The 19,293-nt window shown below is 41.4% G+C and overlaps 2 protein-coding genes across 4 annotated transcripts in view; one reads left to right on the forward strand and one right to left on the reverse strand.

Annotated features, from left to right (window-relative positions):
* Positions 1-192: 192 nt before the first annotated feature.
* Ormdl2 (ORMDL sphingolipid biosynthesis regulator 2) lies at positions 193-3,287 on the reverse strand. Of its 2 annotated transcripts, none has more exons than XM_032909293.1 (4): positions 3,203-3,287; positions 1,900-2,153; positions 1,584-1,735; positions 193-712 (listed from the first exon to the last, which is right to left on the reverse strand). In XM_032909293.1, the coding sequence occupies exons 2-4, from the start codon at positions 2,071-2,073 to the stop codon at positions 577-579; spliced, it is 462 nt and encodes a 153-aa protein (XP_032765184.1). In that variant the 5' UTR covers positions 2,074-2,153; positions 3,203-3,287; the 3' UTR covers positions 193-576. The 2 variants fall into 2 exon arrangements, with proteins under 2 accessions (XP_032765184.1, XP_032765195.1); XM_032909304.1 differs by having other exon boundaries at positions 1,900-2,074; positions 3,203-3,284.
* Positions 3,288-3,383: 96 nt separating this feature from the next.
* Sarnp (SAP domain containing ribonucleoprotein) overlaps positions 3,384-19,293 on the forward strand; it is a 60,485-nt gene continuing 44,575 nt past the window's right edge. For both annotated transcript variants that reach the window (XM_032909274.1, XM_032909281.1), the window contains exons 1-3: positions 3,384-3,625; positions 14,197-14,296; positions 18,505-18,551. In XM_032909274.1, coding sequence (XP_032765165.1) covers positions 3,590-3,625; positions 14,197-14,296; positions 18,505-18,551 — 183 coding nt within the window. In that variant the 5' untranslated portion in view covers positions 3,384-3,589. The remainder of the gene's footprint in view (positions 3,626-14,196; positions 14,297-18,504; positions 18,552-19,293) is intronic.

Raw genomic sequence — 19,293 nt, forward strand, 5'->3', positions numbered from 1 at the left:
GAAGAGAGGAAGGAAGAGGGAGGAGGGAGCTCTTCTTTCTTATTTGATAATTTTTTCCTTGCTGTTAGCTGTGAGTGAAAGGTACCCCCTATTGGACCAAAGAAGTAGTGACAAAATTTTGCTTAAAAGTTTTCTATAATAAGTCTACATTTTGTAGTTTCTCCCCAGCATTATGAGAACATCTCTCTGTCCTTGCTTATCAAATTTCAGCCATAACTGAAAGACTTTATTTTAAGAAAAATTTACAGCAAAACAGAACATGAAGTTGGCGGGTTTAGAGGATATGGCAAAACATAATTACCAGAAAAGCTGCCCAAGCATTGATGGCTTCTTGCTAGATAGAGGAGAGTGAGTGGCAGGCCCTAACCTCACCCACCTTTCCTGATTCAGAGAACCTTGACCCTTTTAAGGCTGGGCCCAGGAACCCCATTTTCCAATTTCTCCCTTCTTGGAGTTTAGAAAGGTTTATCTTATCTGTCAGGCTTCCAAGATACAGAAGATAGTACGGAGAAGGGAAAAACATTCTATTAGTTCCAGTGCCTTCCCTCAATGCCTGCAGACCTATCAGCCCGTCTTTCAGTATTTGTTGATTCCAAAGAGGCGAACCCCATGGAACTGGGGCAGCTTAGGCAGCAGTACGCTGAGCAGTGAGGCAGTGTTGATGAGGAAATGAGCAGCATCATACTTGGTGTAGAAGCTGGCCAGTAGGTAGCTAGGGAGAAAAACAATAGGATGACTGAGGTTGGCCTCCCATATCCACATTCATGCCTTCCCAGTGACTTTCTTTTCTATTTTGAATTACTAGTTTTATTGCTTATAGTCCAAAACTATTCCTACTAATCAATGGTATTTAACGAGGTTCAGGTTATAATCAGAAGGCATCTTTAACTAGAGGTTAGAAATCAGTTTGTTTGGTAATGGTTAATGATAAATTGCAAGTGACAGCCAAAGCTGTTTCAGCCTATATGACTTCTGGAGCCCCATTTGCTTCCTTTCTCCAAGTCAGTGTTACTTTTAAACCAATAACACACATCCTGCCTTTACTTTCTTGCTTCTTTGGGGACTGTAAAATCACTTAGCTTTGGTTAGGAGCTTGGTTTATTTTCAGTCTCCCTTTCCTTAGCACCATGAACAAGTGAAGAATGCTTGACTACTGTCTTGTACTTTACAATGTAGGGTTAGGACTAGTGTACTTGTGTGTGTGTCAATATAGGTACATGTTCAAATGTGATATGTACACATGGAGACCAGAGGTCAACATGAGTCTTCATGAATTGCTCTCCATATTTTTTTTTTTTTTCCGAGAGAGGGTCGCTTTCTGACTCTGAAGTGCAGCAATTTGGCTAAATTGGCTGGCCAGCCAGCCCTAGGTATCCTCCTGCCTCCAACTCTTCAGTGCTGGGATTATAGGCACCCATGGTTATACATGGCCACACCTAGCTTTTACATATGTGCTACGTATTAACTCAGGTCCTTATCTTTTGTGGTAAGCACTTGATTGACTAAACCATTTCCCCAACCCCTAGTACTTTTCCCTGCTGTAGAGCCGTTTCGGAGCCAGCATCTCCTCTACTCCCACTCACAGTACAATAGGGGAAATGCTGAGGAACTTTCGTGAGGAGGTAAACTGTAGTCCGTAGTCCATCTGCTCCCAGTGTGTCAAAAGCCGAGCCTTTCCTTGGTCAGGGGTCTCAAAGGGCGTCCCTTTGACTGTATGTAGGAAGACATACATTGCCTGGGAAGAGGGGAAGGACAGTTTAAGAGTAGAAAGTAGTCCTTTGGGTCAAGAATTATGCTAAGATCCCAAAAGGAAGAGATAGATTTCCAACAGTTGGTGGCTTTATTTTGTTTTGGTTGGGATAGACCTGGGTTGGGTACAGGGTGTGGTTCAGTGCTCACCAAGTTATGGATGACGTTGGTCAGGGTCCAGACAACAGGAATGCTGAAGAAAGGGATGCTGAGGAGCACCACATGCAGCAGTCCTACCAAGATGACGTAGGCCAGCCAGATGCCCCGACTGTTCATCACTCGAGTGTTGGGGTTTACTTCGCTGTGGGCCACCCCCACATTCATCCTACCACAGTGAGGGATCAGGCAGGAGTCCAACTCAGTTTCCTCATTACCCCTGATTGAGCTTGTTCCCCAGTTGTCTCCTGAAAAGCCAAAATCCCCTGAAGTCTTGGGAATGAAAGGATTTCCCTATCATGCAAAAAAAGGAAAAACTGAAGACTCTGTTAAAACTTGAGAAGACATGAAGCAGCTGGGCATGGTGGCTCATGCTTGTAATCCCTGCTCTTGGGAGGTTGAGGCGTGAGGACTGTTTGAGCTGATCCTGGGCTAGAGTGAGATCATTTCTCCAAAACAAATGAAAAGGCATGAGGGTCTTCAAAATGGCTAAGCTGGAGAAGGTATTTGCTACCACCCTAAAGACCTGAGTTGGATCCCCAGGACCCATACCATAGAAAGAGAACCAACTACTGCATGCTGTCTGTCCCCTGACTCCCATACCTGCGGTTGTTAGTGTGTATACTCACTGACAACTAAGTGTCTTTTCTGCTGTTGTTTTTTTTTTTTTTTAAAGGAAAGGCCCTCACTATTATAGAAATACTTTTAAGTTTTACTTAGATCTTTACATTTCAACTAAACATGAAGCAGTAAGCTTAGACTGTGACATTTACTTGAAGGACCAGGGGAATCGGGAGTATTGTAATTTAATTTCTTGAGGAAGTTAAGGTCACACCCAGAGTCCCACAAGAAAGCTATTCAGTTAATCAAGGGACCAATAAAGAAGGCATCGAGAGTAAAGCTACCTCTAGTCCCCATCTTTTTTCCTGAGGCTTGTCCATCCTGTCTCTCACCCGCTCTGCATTGTCAGCAGCCAAACAACTCCATCCTTTCGCTCAATATGGGGCACTGCAAGAACTTACCCAATTTTTTAGCTTTTAAACTTCCGCTAGCTCTAATGCCTGGGTCTTTTGTTTGTTTTGTTTGTTTGCTTTTAAAAACCCGCTCTTGTTTGTCCCCAAATCCCCCAAATCAAGTACAGAGTCCGCCCATGCTCCTCCCAGAGTCCCAGTTTCACACGTCACTTTAAGGCTTTCCTCACGGCACCTCTCGAATTTAAGGTTGTCGATTCCCCGCCCTTCTCGATACTCCCACCGATTTCTCTCCGTAAGCTTTTCAAGTCTTACGCAGCCCATACCTGCCAGCTTCAGGAGCCCGTCCGGCTTGGGGCACAGCTCTTACACCTGTGGTCTCCAGGAAGTGCCCGACTTTCGCCCTGTCTGTGCTCTCCCTATTGGTGGAACAGAATCCGCGCTGTCCCCAATCATTGGCTGGTTACGCGATGGGGACGTACAATTGGTCGCCTTTTCTATCGTTAGGCCATGCAAGCCCCGCCCTTCCCGGGGTCCACCTTTTCAGAGAGCTGTGGAAAGTGGCCAAGAGGCGTGAGAGCGACGCCGCCACTGACTAATGGGAAGAGCCGTTGGTGTGAGGTGGGAGCAAAAATGACAGCGATTGGTTGGATGAGCCTAAGCTCCTGAAGAGGGGGCAGCTGTGGGGGTCTGGTGGAGTAAGGCGCAGCAAGATGGCGACTGAGACGGTGGAGCTCCACAAGCTGAAGGTACCGTTACGCGGGGAAGGCTGAGGTGGGGTTTTCTGGAACCTAAATTCTACACGGGGCCCTGCGTCGCCTAATTCCACGTGTTTTCCTGTCAGGCACTTGCTTACACTTCTTTCCTGGCTCTCGCTGTAGTTTTGTGCCTCCTTTCTTAGGCCTACCTTAAACTCCGTTTCTCCTCAGTATTTTATTGCTATCGTTACCTGGTGTTTACCTGTTGTTACCTGTTCTTCTCATTGTTTTATTATCTGTCACCCTTCCACACCCGGCTGTGAAGCCTTTTATATTCCGTTCTCATTTGATCAGCATTACGTCAGTGGTCTTTCCCCCGTGTCCCATGCTGACCCACAATTATGTTTTTGTTTTTGTTTTTTTTTCTCGGATTGGTGTAGTCACTTCTCTTGTCCGAAAGCTGAGATTTCTCAGTTAACATATAGTGGCATTTTTGCATGTTTACCTGAATGTGTCCCAAACATAACCCAGAAAGTGCTTTTTAAAAGGTGGGGTTAAGATCTTGGACTTGAATTTTGAAACCAAGGAGAGGAGGAGCCTTAAGATAGGTTCCTCGGTGGAAACTTGGGGCAGAGGCATCTCTAAGAGGTTGTAAAATGGCGAACACATTTTCCCTAAAAGTTTTTCGAGTTTTCCCAGGAGGTTCTCAGCATCCTGACCTCTCCTGACTATCCTACCACTAGAGAGAGAACGTATAGGGTAGATAGCTGTAACGTTGGAGGTATATGAAGTATATTTGAAAACCTTAGGATTTTGCTTGCTCTGTTTATTTTTGGGAAGAATCCCAGCTCTCTTGGTGTCACACACCCCCTATCCCCTTTTTGGATCTAATTTTGTTATTTACGTGTATCTGTGAGTGTGTGGTGCATGCTCTTGGAGGTTAGAAGAGGGTGTTGGATCCCCTGCATCTGGAGTTACAGGCAGTTCCTCATATGGATCCTGGGAATAGAATTTGGGTCCCAAAGAGCAGTAAATGCCCTTGAGCCATCTCTCCAGGACACCTTGATGTCATTTTTTGGTGACATTCTAAACCACAGGACCTATTGAGCTGTACATTTTGGTAACCCGAGGTTCTTTTCTTGTATGTAGACTTGCCCTTCGATTATTATTCTGTAAGGACAATAATTCCTTTTTAAGAAAAATTAAGAAACTATATTATTGTTTTGTTTCCCAAGTAACTTTGGTTGTTTTGGTCACCTTATTCTGGGAATCATGTACAAATCAAACTTACTTAATAAAAGCTGAGAACTGTTCTTTCTGTCTTTATTGAGACAGGATCTCACTCTGTAGCTCTAGCTGGCCTGGAACTCAGAGATCCTACCTCTCTGCTTCCCAAGTGTCGGGATTCGAGGCATGCACTGCCATGCCCAGTGTTTTGTTTGTTTGTTTTATTTTTTAATAGTTGCTTTAAATTATTGGACTGTGATGATTTAAAAAAAAAGATTTATTTATTTTATGTGTATGGGTATTTTGTATGTATGCATGCATGTATGTATGTGTACCTGCAGAATTACGGATAGTTTTTAGTCTCCATGTATGTGCTGGAAATTGAACCTGGGTCCTCTGAAAAAACAGTCTGTGGTCTTAACTGTTGAGCCATCTCTCCATCCATGAACTCTCTCTCTCTCTCTCTCTCTTTTTTTTTCCCTTAAAGTTAATAATTGGGTCTGGGGAAATGGCTTAGTGGTTAAGAGCACGCTTTCTTTCATGGGTCTGGGGAATGGCTTAGTGGTTAAGAGCACGCCTTCTTTCATGGGTCTGGGGAATGGCTTAGTGGTTAAGAGCACGCCTTCTTTCATGGGTCTGGGGAATGGCTTAGTGGTTAAGAGCACGCTTTCTTTCAGACGACCTGAGTTTGGTTTCCAGCACCAAAGTCAAGCGACTCACAACTACTTGAGCACACCAGCTTCAGGGGATCTGATTTTCTTTTCAGGTGTCTTTAGGCACCTGCTTCTGTGACACACACACACACACACACACACACACACACACACACACAGACACACACACTCTCTCTTTTTTAATCTTGAAAAAAAAAACCTTAAAAATTGCTGCATTTTTGTTTTTCTTTAAGATCTGTAAATGAAGGTGTGTAGAAAAAGCTCCTGTAATTTAGTCTGTTAAGGTGACATTATTGTTTGAAAGCAAATGTGTTTCTTAACTGTTGGACTCTCAAGTTTCATTATTGGATTTTTATGTTATTCTAGTTACTGTTAACCTGATGTAGCTATAATGGGATTATCATAAGTTTTCTAATGATTACTTGAACAAATAAGGAAAATTGAGCAACTACCTCCATTTTTATCTGTGTAAGTTATATAGTTCTGTACTGTTATACATATTATAAAACATACACAGAAAATTAATATTTAAGTGAAAGAGATTAAAACTTAGTGGGTTATTTGGTATTCTCTTGTTTGTTCCCCTTTTGAAACCCTGGAGTAAGTCACTAGTTGTCTCATGACTTTCCTTTATGGATACTGTATTTGTTTATGGAGTTCCTCCTTCCACCATACTGTTATTTGTTAGTTCATAAGTTTGCATTCTTATCTAATGACCTGACTTCAGGTCTATAGTCTTAAGAGAACACAAGGCACTCCTGAGGGTGTAAGCAGGACTTACTCTTTAATCACATTTGCTTGTTTTTGCTTTTTTCTCTAGAGCACTTCTTAAACTTTTGGAGGTCACAGATATCTTTGAAACTCTGATGAAAGGTATGGACCCTTTCCCCAGAAAAAGGCATGTACAATACTTTGCATGCAATTTAATGGGCTCCGCAAAATTACCTTGTAGCCCTGAGGAGTCCATAGACCTCTGGTTAAGAACCCATAAAAATTCTGGCTTAGAAGACAATGTTAGTCTCTAGTGTTGACCTTGATTGAATAATCTGACTTTTTGGATTGATTTAGAGTTTCTATTTTATTTCATTTATCTTTGAGATAGGGACTTTCTATATAGCTTTCCTGGCCTTGAACTCTAAGGCTATCCTGGAATTCACTGAGATCTGTCTGTCTCTGTCTCCCAGTGCTGGGTTTGAAGGCAAGTGCCACCTCTCCTGGCCAATTTTGGGTTTTTAATGCCTTAAAAAAACACTTCCCAAGTCGGGAGGTGGCACATGCTCTTAATCCCAGCACTCAAGAGGCAGACACAAGTACTTCTCTCTGAGTTCAAGGCCAGCCTGTTAAACAGAACAAGTTCCAGGATAGCCTAAGCAACACAGAGAAACCCTGCCTCGAAAAACCAAAAACAACAACAACAACAACAACAAAAATAAAAAACCTGTTTCCAGGCTGGGCATAGTAGTGCATGTTTCTAATCCCAGCACTGGGGACACAGAGGCAGGTGAATTTCTGTGAGTTCCAGGCAAGCTTGGTCTACATAGTGAGTTCCAGGACAGCTAGGGTGATATGGAAAGATCGTGTCTCAAAACAACAAAAAACAAACTCCATTTTTATAAAGAGAAATTGGGGACTTTAGTTCAAAGGAAGGATTAAGCTTGAAGTAGGAAGGACAAAAACATTTACATTGATATAAAAGTCCATATCAGGTGCAAATTTCTGAAAAATCTGTGACATGAGCGCGCGTTCTCTCTCTCTCTCTCTCTCTCTCTCTATATATATATATATATATATATACATATGTATGTATGTATGTATATATATATATATATATATATATTTTTCTGACTCAGTTGGAAAGACTGGATTGTGGTTGAGAATGTCTTGAACTATAACACCCAGATTTATAATCACACATGAAAAAAGGAACTCTACAGTGGAGAGAACCAGAAAGATCTATAGTAGTGTCAGAGTGTAGCGAACAGTAAATTGGAATGGTGATGAAAAGGGTGAGTTTTTTGTTACTGTTTTTAATCTTTGTGTGTTCTTTTGTATGAATGCATGTGCACTTGTGGAAGTCAGAGGACAGGCTCTGGTGTCCATTCTTGTCTGCCTTTGTTGGAGACAGGATCTCTTGTTCCGTGCTGCCTGTTTGGCCTCCCAGCTTCGGAGGAGTCTTCTGTGTCTGCCTCCTGTCTCACTGCAGAAGTGCTAGCATTACATGCTCTCTCATCTGAGAGATGTGAATAATCTGACTTTTTGGATTGACTTAGAGTTTCTATTTTATTTCATTTATCTTTGAGATAGAGACTTTCTATATAGCTTTTCCTGGCCTTGAACTCTAAGGCTATCGTGGAATTCACTGAGATCTGTCTGTCACATCTCTCATATGTGGGTAGGCTATCTCCAAACCCTCTTCCCTTTTTTAAGGGTAAGATATGGCTTCACTCTAGCCCAGACTAACCTTAGACTCATGGTGATCCCTAACTCAGACAAAAGATCTCCTTAGGTTGTATAAACTCTCCTGCTGCGTTCCTCCTCCCTCCCCTCCCCCTCCCCCCTGTGTGTGTGTGTGTGTGTGTGTGTGTGTGTGTGTGTGTGTGTGTGTGTGTATAGCCCATCCCTAGCTTAGAATTCGTGATCCCCCTCCCTCTACCACCTCTCAGGTGTTGAGATTACCCAAGCAGTAACCTGTTCAGTAGGAGGCAGGAGTTACATTAACTACTCAGTCACCTCTCTAGCCTTCAGCAGTTTTATTTCTTGTAGCTATAGCATAGATAGAGAAACTTTTGAAAACTTGAGAGACGAGCTTGAACTAATCAGTTTGTGTTCTTTTGGCACTGGTGAGGATGGGGTGTAGAGGAGAGACTTACCAGTTCAGTGTGTATTATGATAGTCCCCTGATTCAGAGGCCTTTTCACGATCTCTATTCTCTATCTGCTATTCTCCTCATTCTACACTCTCTCACCCTCCAACGGCCATGCTTAGGTTATTCTCTTTTTTTTTTTTTTTTTTTTTTTGGTTCTTTTTTGGTTCTTTTTTTTGGAGCTGGAGATCGAACCCAGGGCCTTGCGCTTCCTAGGCAAGCACTCTACCACTGAGCTAAATCCCCAACCCCTAGGTTATTCTTCTTTATTTGCTAATACATTTGCTGTGTGGCAAGTGCCAGTTGATGCTATTTATACATATTAGCTGGTTTAATTCTCATAATTCTTTATAGAGTTATTACTCTATAAAGTAAAATGCCTCTATGTCCTCATTTCAAAAGAAATATGGAGGCTCAGATCCAGGAATTGATTAATTTGTCCTAGTTCTTATAACTAATAAATGACTTGTCAATCCAAGCAATTAGTATCCAAACTTCATATTACTCTCTTAAATTTTCAATGTAAAATTATTGTGCGTATATATGTGAACGTGGGTTTGTGTGTGTCATGGCATCACAGGACATCAAAGGAAACTTTTAGCAGCTGGTTCTTTTCTTTCACAGTGGGGTCAATGGATATAACTCAGGTTGTCAGGCCAGCATGGCAAGTACCTTTTACCTGCTGAACTAGATAGAAGAAGGTGTTGGATCCCTGGGAACCAGAGTTACAAACTGTAGTGAGCGTCTGTGTGAGTGCTAGGAGTCAAGCTTGGGTCTCTGGAAGAGCCACTAGTGCTCCTAACCACTGAACCATCTCTTGAGCCTTACATTTCTTCTTCTTTTTTTCTTTTTTGGTTTTTTGAGGCAGAGTTTCTCTGTGTAGCCTTGGCTGTCCTTGAACTTACTCAGTAGACCAGGCTGGCCTCAAACTCAGAGATCCCCCTGTCTCAGCCTTTACGTTCTCTTAAAAAATTTTCTTTTTAAATTACATTATTTATTTTAGTGTGTGTGTCATGACATGCATTTGGAGGTCAAGAGAAAACTGTCAGGACTCTAGATTTTTTTTTTAATAGTTTTTTTTTATTTTTTTAAAGATTTATTTATTATATGTATGTGAGTACACTGTACCTGTCTTCAGGCACACCAGAAGAGGGCATCAGAACCTGCTATACAGGTGGTTGTGAGCCACCATGTGTTCACTGGAATTTGAACTCAGGACCTCTGGAAGGGCAGTCAGTGCTCTTAACCACTAAGCCACTCTCCAGTCCCCTGGAGGGCATACTCTTAACTGCTACATTCTGAAGTCTCTATAGCTATACTGTGTAGATAGGAGCCTTACTTATTCCTATCAGTGTTTCTCAGTTTGGAATGCTATTGACTCATTCAGTTAAAAAGCTCCTTCCTTATATGTCCTTCCTGCTTGCGTGCCCATTCTACCTACTAAATACTTCTCCCATCATTGTACATTGACAAGGAAAAACAAAACAAGCAAAATCCAGCAGTTATCCCCATTTCCAATGCTACCCTGCAGAAACACAGAGCATGCCTTCTAGCTGCAAAGTTCTCCCTTCTGTAAATGTCTGCTCCTCCCCCCCCACCCCCCCCCGAGCTGGGTTCGGAACCCAGGGCCTTGCGCTTGCTAGGCAAGCGCTCTACCGCTGAGCTAAATCCAACCCCAAATGTCTGCTTTCTAACTTTGACATTTTGGTCTTAGATCTTCACTTTAAAACCAGAAATATCATCTTTCAGATCAGACATTTGTGCTCTGAACTGCATATAGGATTTGTGTTTCTTTTCCTGTTTATTCACCATAGATTAATGACATGTTGGACTTTATAGGATAAGAATATATAGCTATCACAAGAGCTGAGAATGTAGCTTAGTTTCTAGAGTGCTTGCCTATCATATGAAAAGTCCTAGATTCAGTTTCAAATATTGTATAAAACCTGTTGCAATGGTGTACACCTATACACCATTACTGGGGAGGTAGAGGCAAGATGCTTAAAAGCTCAGTCATCTTTAAGAATATAACAAGTTTAGGGGCAGCCTGGGCTACATTAGATTTTTGTCTTAGGGCAGCCTGGGCTACATTAGATTTTTGTCTCAATAAAAAGACTAGATAGATGACTCATTGGGTAAAAGTGCCAGCCTACCCTTCTCAGTTCAGATCCTTGAGACCAATGGCGAAGCTGACACAGTATTGTGTCTGCGATTCTAGTACTCCTATGATGAGAAGAGAAGCAGAGACTGGAATCACCTGTGAGCTCTCAGGCCAATAAGCCTGGAGCATACAGTGCAGTGCCAGATGTGTCATGGTGTGTGTATACTCTCTACACATGATCACGAACATAAACACAAGTATTTAAAGAGTATTTATCCATCCTAGTAAAGCTATTACATAGTTTATCAAAGATCTATAATTTCAGCTATGTATAATTGACACTTATTTTGGTGGTAACTTCTTTTCCTAAAGCCCTAAGATCTTTATCTTTTTGCTTGCTCTTAATATCTTTTTTTTCTTTTTTTTCGGAGCTGGGGACCGAACCCAGGGCCTTGCATTTGCTAGGCAAGCGCTCTACCACTGAGCTAAATCCCCAACCCCGCTCTTAATATTTATTTTCATGTGTATGAATGATACCTGCATGTATGTACACCTTGTTCACATAGTGCCCTTGAGGTTCAGAAGAGGGAGCTGGATTCCCTGGAGCTGAAGTTATAAATGGTTGTGAGTCATGTGGGTGCTGGGAACTGAACCTGAGTCGTCTGTAAGAGCAGTGAGTCTGTCTTCCCGCTGAGCCACTTCACCAGCCCTAACAGAATGTTTGGTTGGTTGGTTTTGATTTTTGAGACAGGGCCTCACTATGTCATCCTGGCTGGCCTGGAACTCTCTGTAGACCATGCTGGCCTCGAGCTCACAGAGATCTTCTGGGTGCTGGGATTAAAAACCTGTGCCATCATACCTGGCTGCTTTTATTTGTATTTATGTGCATATGTGTTGTGTTTATGTGAATGTATGCCACATGTGTGCAGGTGCCTGTGGAGACCAGAAGAGGGTTTAGAGACTACCAGACATGGGTGTTGGGAACCAAATTTAGGTCCTCTGAAAGGACAGCAAACTCTTAATTTCTGAACATCTCCCTGGCTAGAGATGAACTGTTGAGCAAAGTCTTCATTCATTTAAACAAAACCGTGTCTGTGCTTATGTGCTCATGGCCATATGGAGCACATGTGGAGGTCAGGACAGCCTCTGCCATGTGGTTCTCAGGGGGAGCTCAGGTCAGGTTTGGCAGCAAGTGTCTTTATTTGTTGAACCACCTACCCAGCTTTCATCTAGTTTTTGTATGATTGAAGATTTGAATCTTAAATAGAACATTTTACATATATACCTATTTTTATTTTTTGAGACAGGGCCTCATATTTTAGTTTAAAAATATTTTTTATTTTTTTCAGATTCTAATATAGTTACCATTTATCCATTCCCATACCTCCTTCTAAACTCTTCCAAGTGCCCCCTTTTTCAAATTTATTGCTTTCTCTTTTTTAATCAATTATTGTTATAAACATGTCTGCCTATCTGTCTCTCTATGTCTCCCTCTGCACATACACCTAAATACATTGGCGCTCAGTCTGTTTTATGTTACCTGTATGTATGTTTTGTGGGCTGACCATTTGGTATTGATAATCAGTTTTTATGCTCCTCTCTGGGGAAGACTGTTTCTCCCACTCTCAGCATTCCTTAGTAGTCCTGTTGTTTTTGTGTGGTGTTCAGGATCCTAGGCTTTTCTCTCCCCTGCATTAGAGTGTTTATTGTCTTTGTTAGGCAGTCATGTTAAGTGCAACTTCTGACATTCCTAAGACACAGTCTTACGGCAAACTTAAAACATTATATGTGTTGTGTTTGAGTGTGTGCGTGTGGATGCAGATGGTCAGAGACCCAAGGAGGAAAGCAAAGGTTGTTAAGTTCCCCGTAGCTGGCATTGCAGGCAGTCTGGGTGCCGCTGCTGCGGGTGTTTTCTTTAGTTCTCTCAGTTACCCATCACTAGTACTTCTACAGCCTGTAAGATTGGTAAGTATACATTTTTACTGGTTTAAAATAGTATGTGTCTGGTAAAAGGAAGGCCCTCCTGAGAATGGAATGGGTTAAGCCCATAAGTCAAAAAGCCCTGGGTCCCCAGTGTCATGACCTCTTATAAGTCACATTGTATATCGTATGCTTTTCTCAGGTGTGCTCTGTCCCTTACAAGTAATCCTGATGAGGTAGGATTGCCAATCTTGTTTGCCACCTGGCTTCTTTCATATGTTAATACTTTAAATGTTTTTATTAGTTTATATTAATTATGCATAAAATGTCCCCTGTGGCACCTTTTACACATGTGCATAGTGACTTTTGATCGGCTTTAGATACTTCCATCTCTCTTGCTTCCTTCTAACTCCTGCTAATCCTGTTCCTGTTCCTAGCAAGTCCACCCTAGCTTAGGGTAGGCTTGTCTATAAGAGCACCAGGGACACTTTTCCTTATGGAAGCATGGGCACTTAACTACTGCAGAAAATATCTCCCTCCCCAATTGACCGTTAACTGTTCAGAAATCCTCAGAGAGGGATGAGGCTCCATGAACCCCTTGCCCTTTCATGACAAGGAGTTAACCTGGTCCAGTTTTGTGCGGCTCTGGTGCAGAAATCAATGCGGCTGTGTGATTTAAGGATTTTAACAGGGCCACGGTATATATCGCTCTAGAAAAAGAGAACTTGCCCAGCCTGCTTAAGGTTCTGGATTTTAATATACAGCACAGTTACAGGAAAATAAAAAGCTGATCACCAGTCGTGGGAGGGTGTTGCGTGCCTTTGTCTGGTGATGTAGATGGAACTGTTCATTGTTGACGTTAAGCCACACAACATATGAACAGTTATTAGATTTACATATGTGTATGGTATATTGTAATAATACATTAGAAATAATAGGTATTTATTAGTCCATTTCTACCATTATGACAGAACACCTCATGTGTATGTACTTTATAGAAAGATTTATTTCCCAAATTTGGAAATGGAAAGTCCCATTAGCATAGTGTTGCCCTATAAGAGATGACATAATGGTGGCATCAGTTTTGAGGGGAGATTACATGGTAGGAACAAAAGCTAGAGGTTAGTGAGAGCTTAGGACAGAGTCTCATGGAATGAGTCTAGATTGTCTTTGTTGTTGTTGAATTCCTGGTCTTCTTACCTCCACTTCCCAAGTGCTGGGACTGCAGGCTCAAACCTGGCCACTATTACTCTTTTATATAGACTGATGTTTGGAGAATTAACCTAAATTAATTCCTTTCTAGAATTAGGCCTCCTTTGATGACCTAAATACTACTCAATAAGCTCCACTTTTGGGGACGGGGGTAAGAGTGGGTTTTTCTGCTGGCCTTGAAGTTTTGACTCTTCTGCTTCCCCTCCCAGCTGGCAGGATTACTATCATGTGCCACTGTGTAAGGCTGCTCTACATTTTTAATAGTCCCAGAGCCAATACACTGAGCTTGGAGCAAAACTGGGCTTGGAGAATCTGGCTTTAGAACACTGGGTTTCTGACTAAAGATTGATTTTTATTTTTCCCCCTTTCTTAAGTTGTTGACAGTGTAATGTTTTAGAACTTGCCCCTTAGTTATTTAAAAAAAGAGTTGCACAAATAGATTACAGCTTTACTTCAGTGTGATGTTTTACAGAGTGTTAGAAAGTCCTGTGGTCTTGGTCAGGGGTAGGCCTTGGATTTGGGAATTGACCATCGTCCTTGTTACCGCCATCTTTTCTTTTGTGAGAAAGAATGACCTCTTTATTCATAGGAATTAAAAAAGTTGTTTGTTTGTTTGTTTTCTCAGCTTGCTGAACTAAAGCAAGAATGTCTTGCTCGTGGTTTAGAGACCAAGGGAATAAAACAAGATCTTATCAATAGGCTCCAGGCATATCTTGAAGAACATGGTGAGTACTTTGTGGAGGGAACATGATGTGAGTGAAGCATTACATTAGGTTTCAAGCTCTTACACTTAAAAAGATTTCTTCCTCTCTCAGGTAATTGATGACATACGGTTTAAATTAACAACATCAAGAAAACTTTTAGAGATGGCCACGGTGGCTCATGCCTCTAATTCTTGCACTTGGGAGAGAGAGGCTGAAGGATGGCTTCAAGTTCAAGGCCAGTCTGATTTACAAAGTAACAGTTTGTTTCAGACAAACACCACCACCAACAAAGAGCAGGTTTGGGCCGAGCTGGATGCTGTAATACAAGCCTGTATTCAGTACCCAGTGGACCGAGGCCTGAGGATCAGGTGTTTGAAGCCTGCCTAGGCTACAGATCTAGGTTAGCTAGAGCTGCAGAGTGGGATCCTGCCTCCAAAACACACAACTCTGTATGTGTCTCTGGGTGTAGTACATGTAGGTGTATTAAAAATTTTTTTAAAAGATGTACTTATTTATTTTATATATATAAGGCACCATGTGGTTGCTGGGAATTGAACTCAGGACCTCTGGAAGAGCCGTTAGTGCTCTTAACCACTGAGCCCTCTCTCCAGCCCCGTATTGAAATATTTTCATTTGTTTTATACTAAAGAGGTAGGATCTTGTCCCATTGCCTACCTGGCTGTGAATCGTAGTATGTTATTTAAATATCAGGATGGAGGAGACTGGAGGATGTCTCTGGTTTAGAGCATGTGCTGTTCTTACAGAGGACCTGGGTTTAATTCCAAGTACACAGGGTGTCTCACAACTGTATGTAATTCCAGGGATCTGACGTTCTCATCTGGTACATAGGATGTATGTACATAAAATGCAGGCAAAACTCAGTCCATATAAAATAAAATAATGAAATATTAAAAAATTTGCCAGTCCTGTAATCCCAGTTCTTTTGGAGGCTGAGGCCAAAGAATCAAAATTTGAGACCCAGTTGAGCAACTTGGTAAGACCATACCTTTAAAGAAAAAATTATAACACTGTTACTAGTTAAGAGTTTGAAGGCTTTAATTTTAATCTGTATTGTATAAATTTTCATTTAATATGTTTGGCGAGTCACTGTTAACATAGTTAAGTGTTATCAGAGACTAGTGTCTGGACCCTTGAAATCCTTAAAGTAGGTGATCTTTGGTTACCCTTACACCTCATCTCCCCCAATCCTACCTTGAAAAAGAAATAGTGCCCCCTTAATACATATTATCATCCCAGCTAATATGTATCTTTCCAATTTTTATCATTCTCTTTTTTCCCTATTCCTCATTTCCTTCCTTTAAATACTCTTTAGACCCCATTCTTAGGTACTTGCTGTATCCATAAAATATTTTTAGGGGCTAGAGAAGTGGCTCATTAGATCAGGGCATTTGTTGTGCAAGCACGAGGACCTGGATTTCAATCCCAGCATCCATGCTAAAAGCTGGATGTGCTCTCACAAACCTGTGTGCGCTGTGGGTGGAGAAGCTGGGAGGGCTCCTTAGGCTGCTGCCTGAGGCTAGCTCCAGGTTCAGTGAGAGCTTGTCCCAAGGGTGTGAGATACCCATCTCAGAGGGGTAAGGTAGAGAGTGGTGGAGCAGGGCACGTTACAATCTTATGTTACCAAGCCTGGGAGCAGGAGTGTGAGCCATCTTACAAGCTACCATCCCTAACAGATTCCTATACTGTATGAAGTATTGCATATTATATATGTATACATATTATATATATATATATATATATATATATATATATATATATATATAAGTGTTGTTAGGATGTATAATTCTCTTATAAACTACTTTTCTTTTTTATGTGCCTGAGAGATTATATAATATATGCCCAGATTAGTGTTGTAATCATTGTATATTCACTAATGTGTAAATATTTAATATGATTTAGCTCACTGTCAAGTTGCTTCCTAGAATTGTCCTATAAATCTGAATTTTTCATTAGGTCATAAGGGTTCTTTTAAAACAAACAACTATTTGTTTTTAAAAGATTTTATTTGGGGCTAGAGAGTTAGTTCAGTGATTAAGAGCAAGTAGCTGCTTTTGTAGAGGACTCAAGTTCCCCATTCTTACATGGCCGCTTACAACCATTTATAACTACAGTTCTGGGGGATATGACGCCCTCTTCTTGTCCCTGAAGAGCACTGCATTCATGTGCACAGATACATGCAGGCAAAACACCTAGATACATTTTAAAAAAAAGAATAATTACAAAATTATTATATTTTTATTTTATTTGTGGGTGTATGCCTTGTGTGTTAAGAGGCTAGAAGAGAGTGTTAGGTGTCCTGGAACCAGAGTTAGGGTGTGTGGGTGTGAATAATGGTGTGGGTGCTGGAACCAAGCCCATATCCTCGATAGTACCCAGCCACTAAGCTGCCTCTCCAGCCCACACAGGGCTCTCTTTGTCTCTACAATCCTAGACTTGGCATTCTCCTATCAAGTGCCTACTGTTGCTGATTTGTTGGTTTTAGTATACTATAATTCCATCCTGAAGAAAGTTTAGATGCTGTCTGTGTTCTGAGTTCAGTGGGTTTCTTCTTTGTCCACAAGTGCTAAAATGCAGGCATTGGTAATGCCTGGCTACCTTGTTGTTTTTAAACACAGATATCTTTGTCATTGGTCTTTAAAGTATACATATACATATGTTATACACATACACACACCACACACACACACACACACACACACACACACACACACACACACACATATGGGGTGTGTTTGTCTGTGTGTGTGAGTTGTATGAGTGTTCTATCTTCAGACACACCAGAAGAGGGAATCAGATTCCATTACAGATGGGTGTGAGCCATCATGTAGTTTCTGGGAATTGAACCCACGACCCACTGGAAGTGTAGTCAGTGCTCTTAACCACTGAGCCATCTCTCCAGCTTTGTCATTGTTCTTTTATGTTTTTTCTCTTGGTGTTCTTTAGTAGGAGTGCTTAGTTTTGAAAATAGTTTTTTCACCTATTTTGTTGTGTGTGTGTATTTATGAGTGTGTATGCACAGGTGTGGGTGCCTGAGGAGGCCAGGAGAAGGTGTCAGATTCCTTGGTGCTGGTATTATAGGGTGTGTGGATTGCCTCATTGGGATGCTGGGATCTGAATCCTAGTCCTGAAGAGCAGCAAGCACTCTTAACCTCCTGAGCCATCTCTCCAGTACCATTTTGGGTCTTTATTTATTTATTTTTTCGTTTGCTTGTTTTTATTTTTATTTTTTTAAAGATTCATTTATTATGTATACAGTATTCTGTCTGAATGTACGCCTACAAGCCAGAAGAGGGCACCAAGTCTCATTACGGATGGTTATGAGCCACCATGTGGTTGCTGGGAATTGAACTCAGGACCTTTGGAAGAGCAGTCAGTGCTCTTAATCGCTGAGCCATCTCTCCAGCCCGATTGCTTGTTTTTTGTTTTTTTGGGTCTTTTTGGGTTTTTTTTTTGTTTGTTTTTTGTTTTTTAAAGAAATCCTGGGTTGGGGATTTAGCTCAGTGGTAGAGCGCTTGCTAGGGCCCTAAAAGCGTTGATTTTCATTCACTATTTAAAAAAAAAAAAAAAAAAAAAAGAAAGAAAGAAATCCTTTCCTACTACTAAATCTCTTGGTGTTTTGATTGTGAGTCATTAATGGTTGGGCCATCTTTCTAGTCCCCCCAAGATATATCACTTGAGGTCAACTGTTGGGTATTGTACTTAGGAGCCATCCACTTTGTCATTTTAGAAATGCTGTCAGTCACTGGGATCTAGCCATGCTTGGCTCCCCAGGTCTGGGATTACAAGGGTTCACCAGCAAACCTATGCATGCACCTTCTTTTGTTGTTGTTACTTATGTAATCCAAGGTTGCCTCTAACTGAGAATGGCTTTGAATTTTCTGTTGTTTTGCCTCTGTCTCCCAAATGCTGGGATTACAGGGCATGCACCATCGTACCCAGTTCTAATTAGTTGTTAAATTAATTTTATACTGTGACTTAATTGTAACCTAATTGCATTTAGTTTTTCAGTTCAGGTGGAATTCAATTTTATGCTGATATCAGAGATCTGGTTTTATTTTCTCTAAATGTGGTTTATAAGAATTTTCTCTAAATGTGTATTATAAGAATTGGTTCTGCCCTCATTATTGAGTTGTAAAGCAAAGAGATTGTACTTGTACCACTGTGACCAAGTGATCAAGGCTTCACCTGAATATTTTAATGTTCTTTAGCTGAAGAAGAAGCAAATGAAGAAGATGTACTGGGAGATGAAACTGAGGTGAGTTGGAGAAGTTAGTCCCTGGCCTAACGTGTCACTGCTTACTGTTGGTGGTTTTTAGATGCCTGAGAAGAATGAAAGACTTAATTCGTTTTAGAGTTCTTATGTTGTCTCTTGATGGCTATTCCTTTATTTTCCTAGTAGAATTTAATTCACGTTTTTGAGCTAGGGTCTTATAGCCCAGGCTAGCCTCAGATGCAATATATAGCTGAGGATAATCTGAATTTCTGGTCTTTCTGTTCCCACCTCCTGAGTGCTGCCCTGTCCAGTTTATCTTTCTTTAAAATGGATATTTTTGTTGTTGTTTTTAATGGAAAAATTGCATGTTTAAGTGTATGAAATACTGGGCTCAAACATGTAGAGTTGAGGCCAAGTTTTCGGGAGTTAGTTCTGTTCCCACCGTGTTTAAGGCAGGGTTTGTTTTCACTGTCACTGCCGAGCTGCAGTCTCAGCCACGCATCTCGCTGTGGACGAGCTGGATTGCAGATCGGCATCGCTGGGTCTAGCTTTTACCTTGGTTCCAAGAATTGAACCTAGGGTCTTGTGACTTCAGCCATCTTGAGGCCTTAATGGATTTTTGGGAAATTTTTATTTTATTTTGATTATGTGTCTGCGTGTGGGTAGGTCATGTGGATGTGGATGTGGATGTGGTGCCTATGGAGGCCAGAGGTGTCAGATCTCCTGGAGCTGGAGTCAGAGGCAGTTATGAGCTGCCTGAAGTGGGTGCTGGGAATCACAACAG

The sequence above is a fragment of the Rattus rattus genome, chromosome 1, assembly GCF_011064425.1.
Source record: "Rattus rattus isolate New Zealand chromosome 1, Rrattus_CSIRO_v1, whole genome shotgun sequence".
Classification (NCBI taxonomy): domain Eukaryota; kingdom Metazoa; phylum Chordata; class Mammalia; order Rodentia; family Muridae; genus Rattus; species Rattus rattus.

Excerpts from the sequence above, each read along its gene's own strand:
- Ormdl2 (XM_032909293.1), bottom strand. The coding sequence starts at position 2,073 with ATGAATGTGGGGGTGGCCCACAGCGAAGTAAACCCCAACACTCGAGTG. Across the intron at positions 1,736-1,899 it reads CCAACGTCATCCATAACTTG|GCAATGTATGTCTTCCTACA; the intron begins GTGAGCACTGAA and ends CCCTCTTCCCAG. Across the intron at positions 713-1,583 it reads AGCATTTCCCCTATTGTACT|CTACCTACTGGCCAGCTTCT; the intron begins GTGAGTGGGAGT and ends TTTTCTCCCTAG.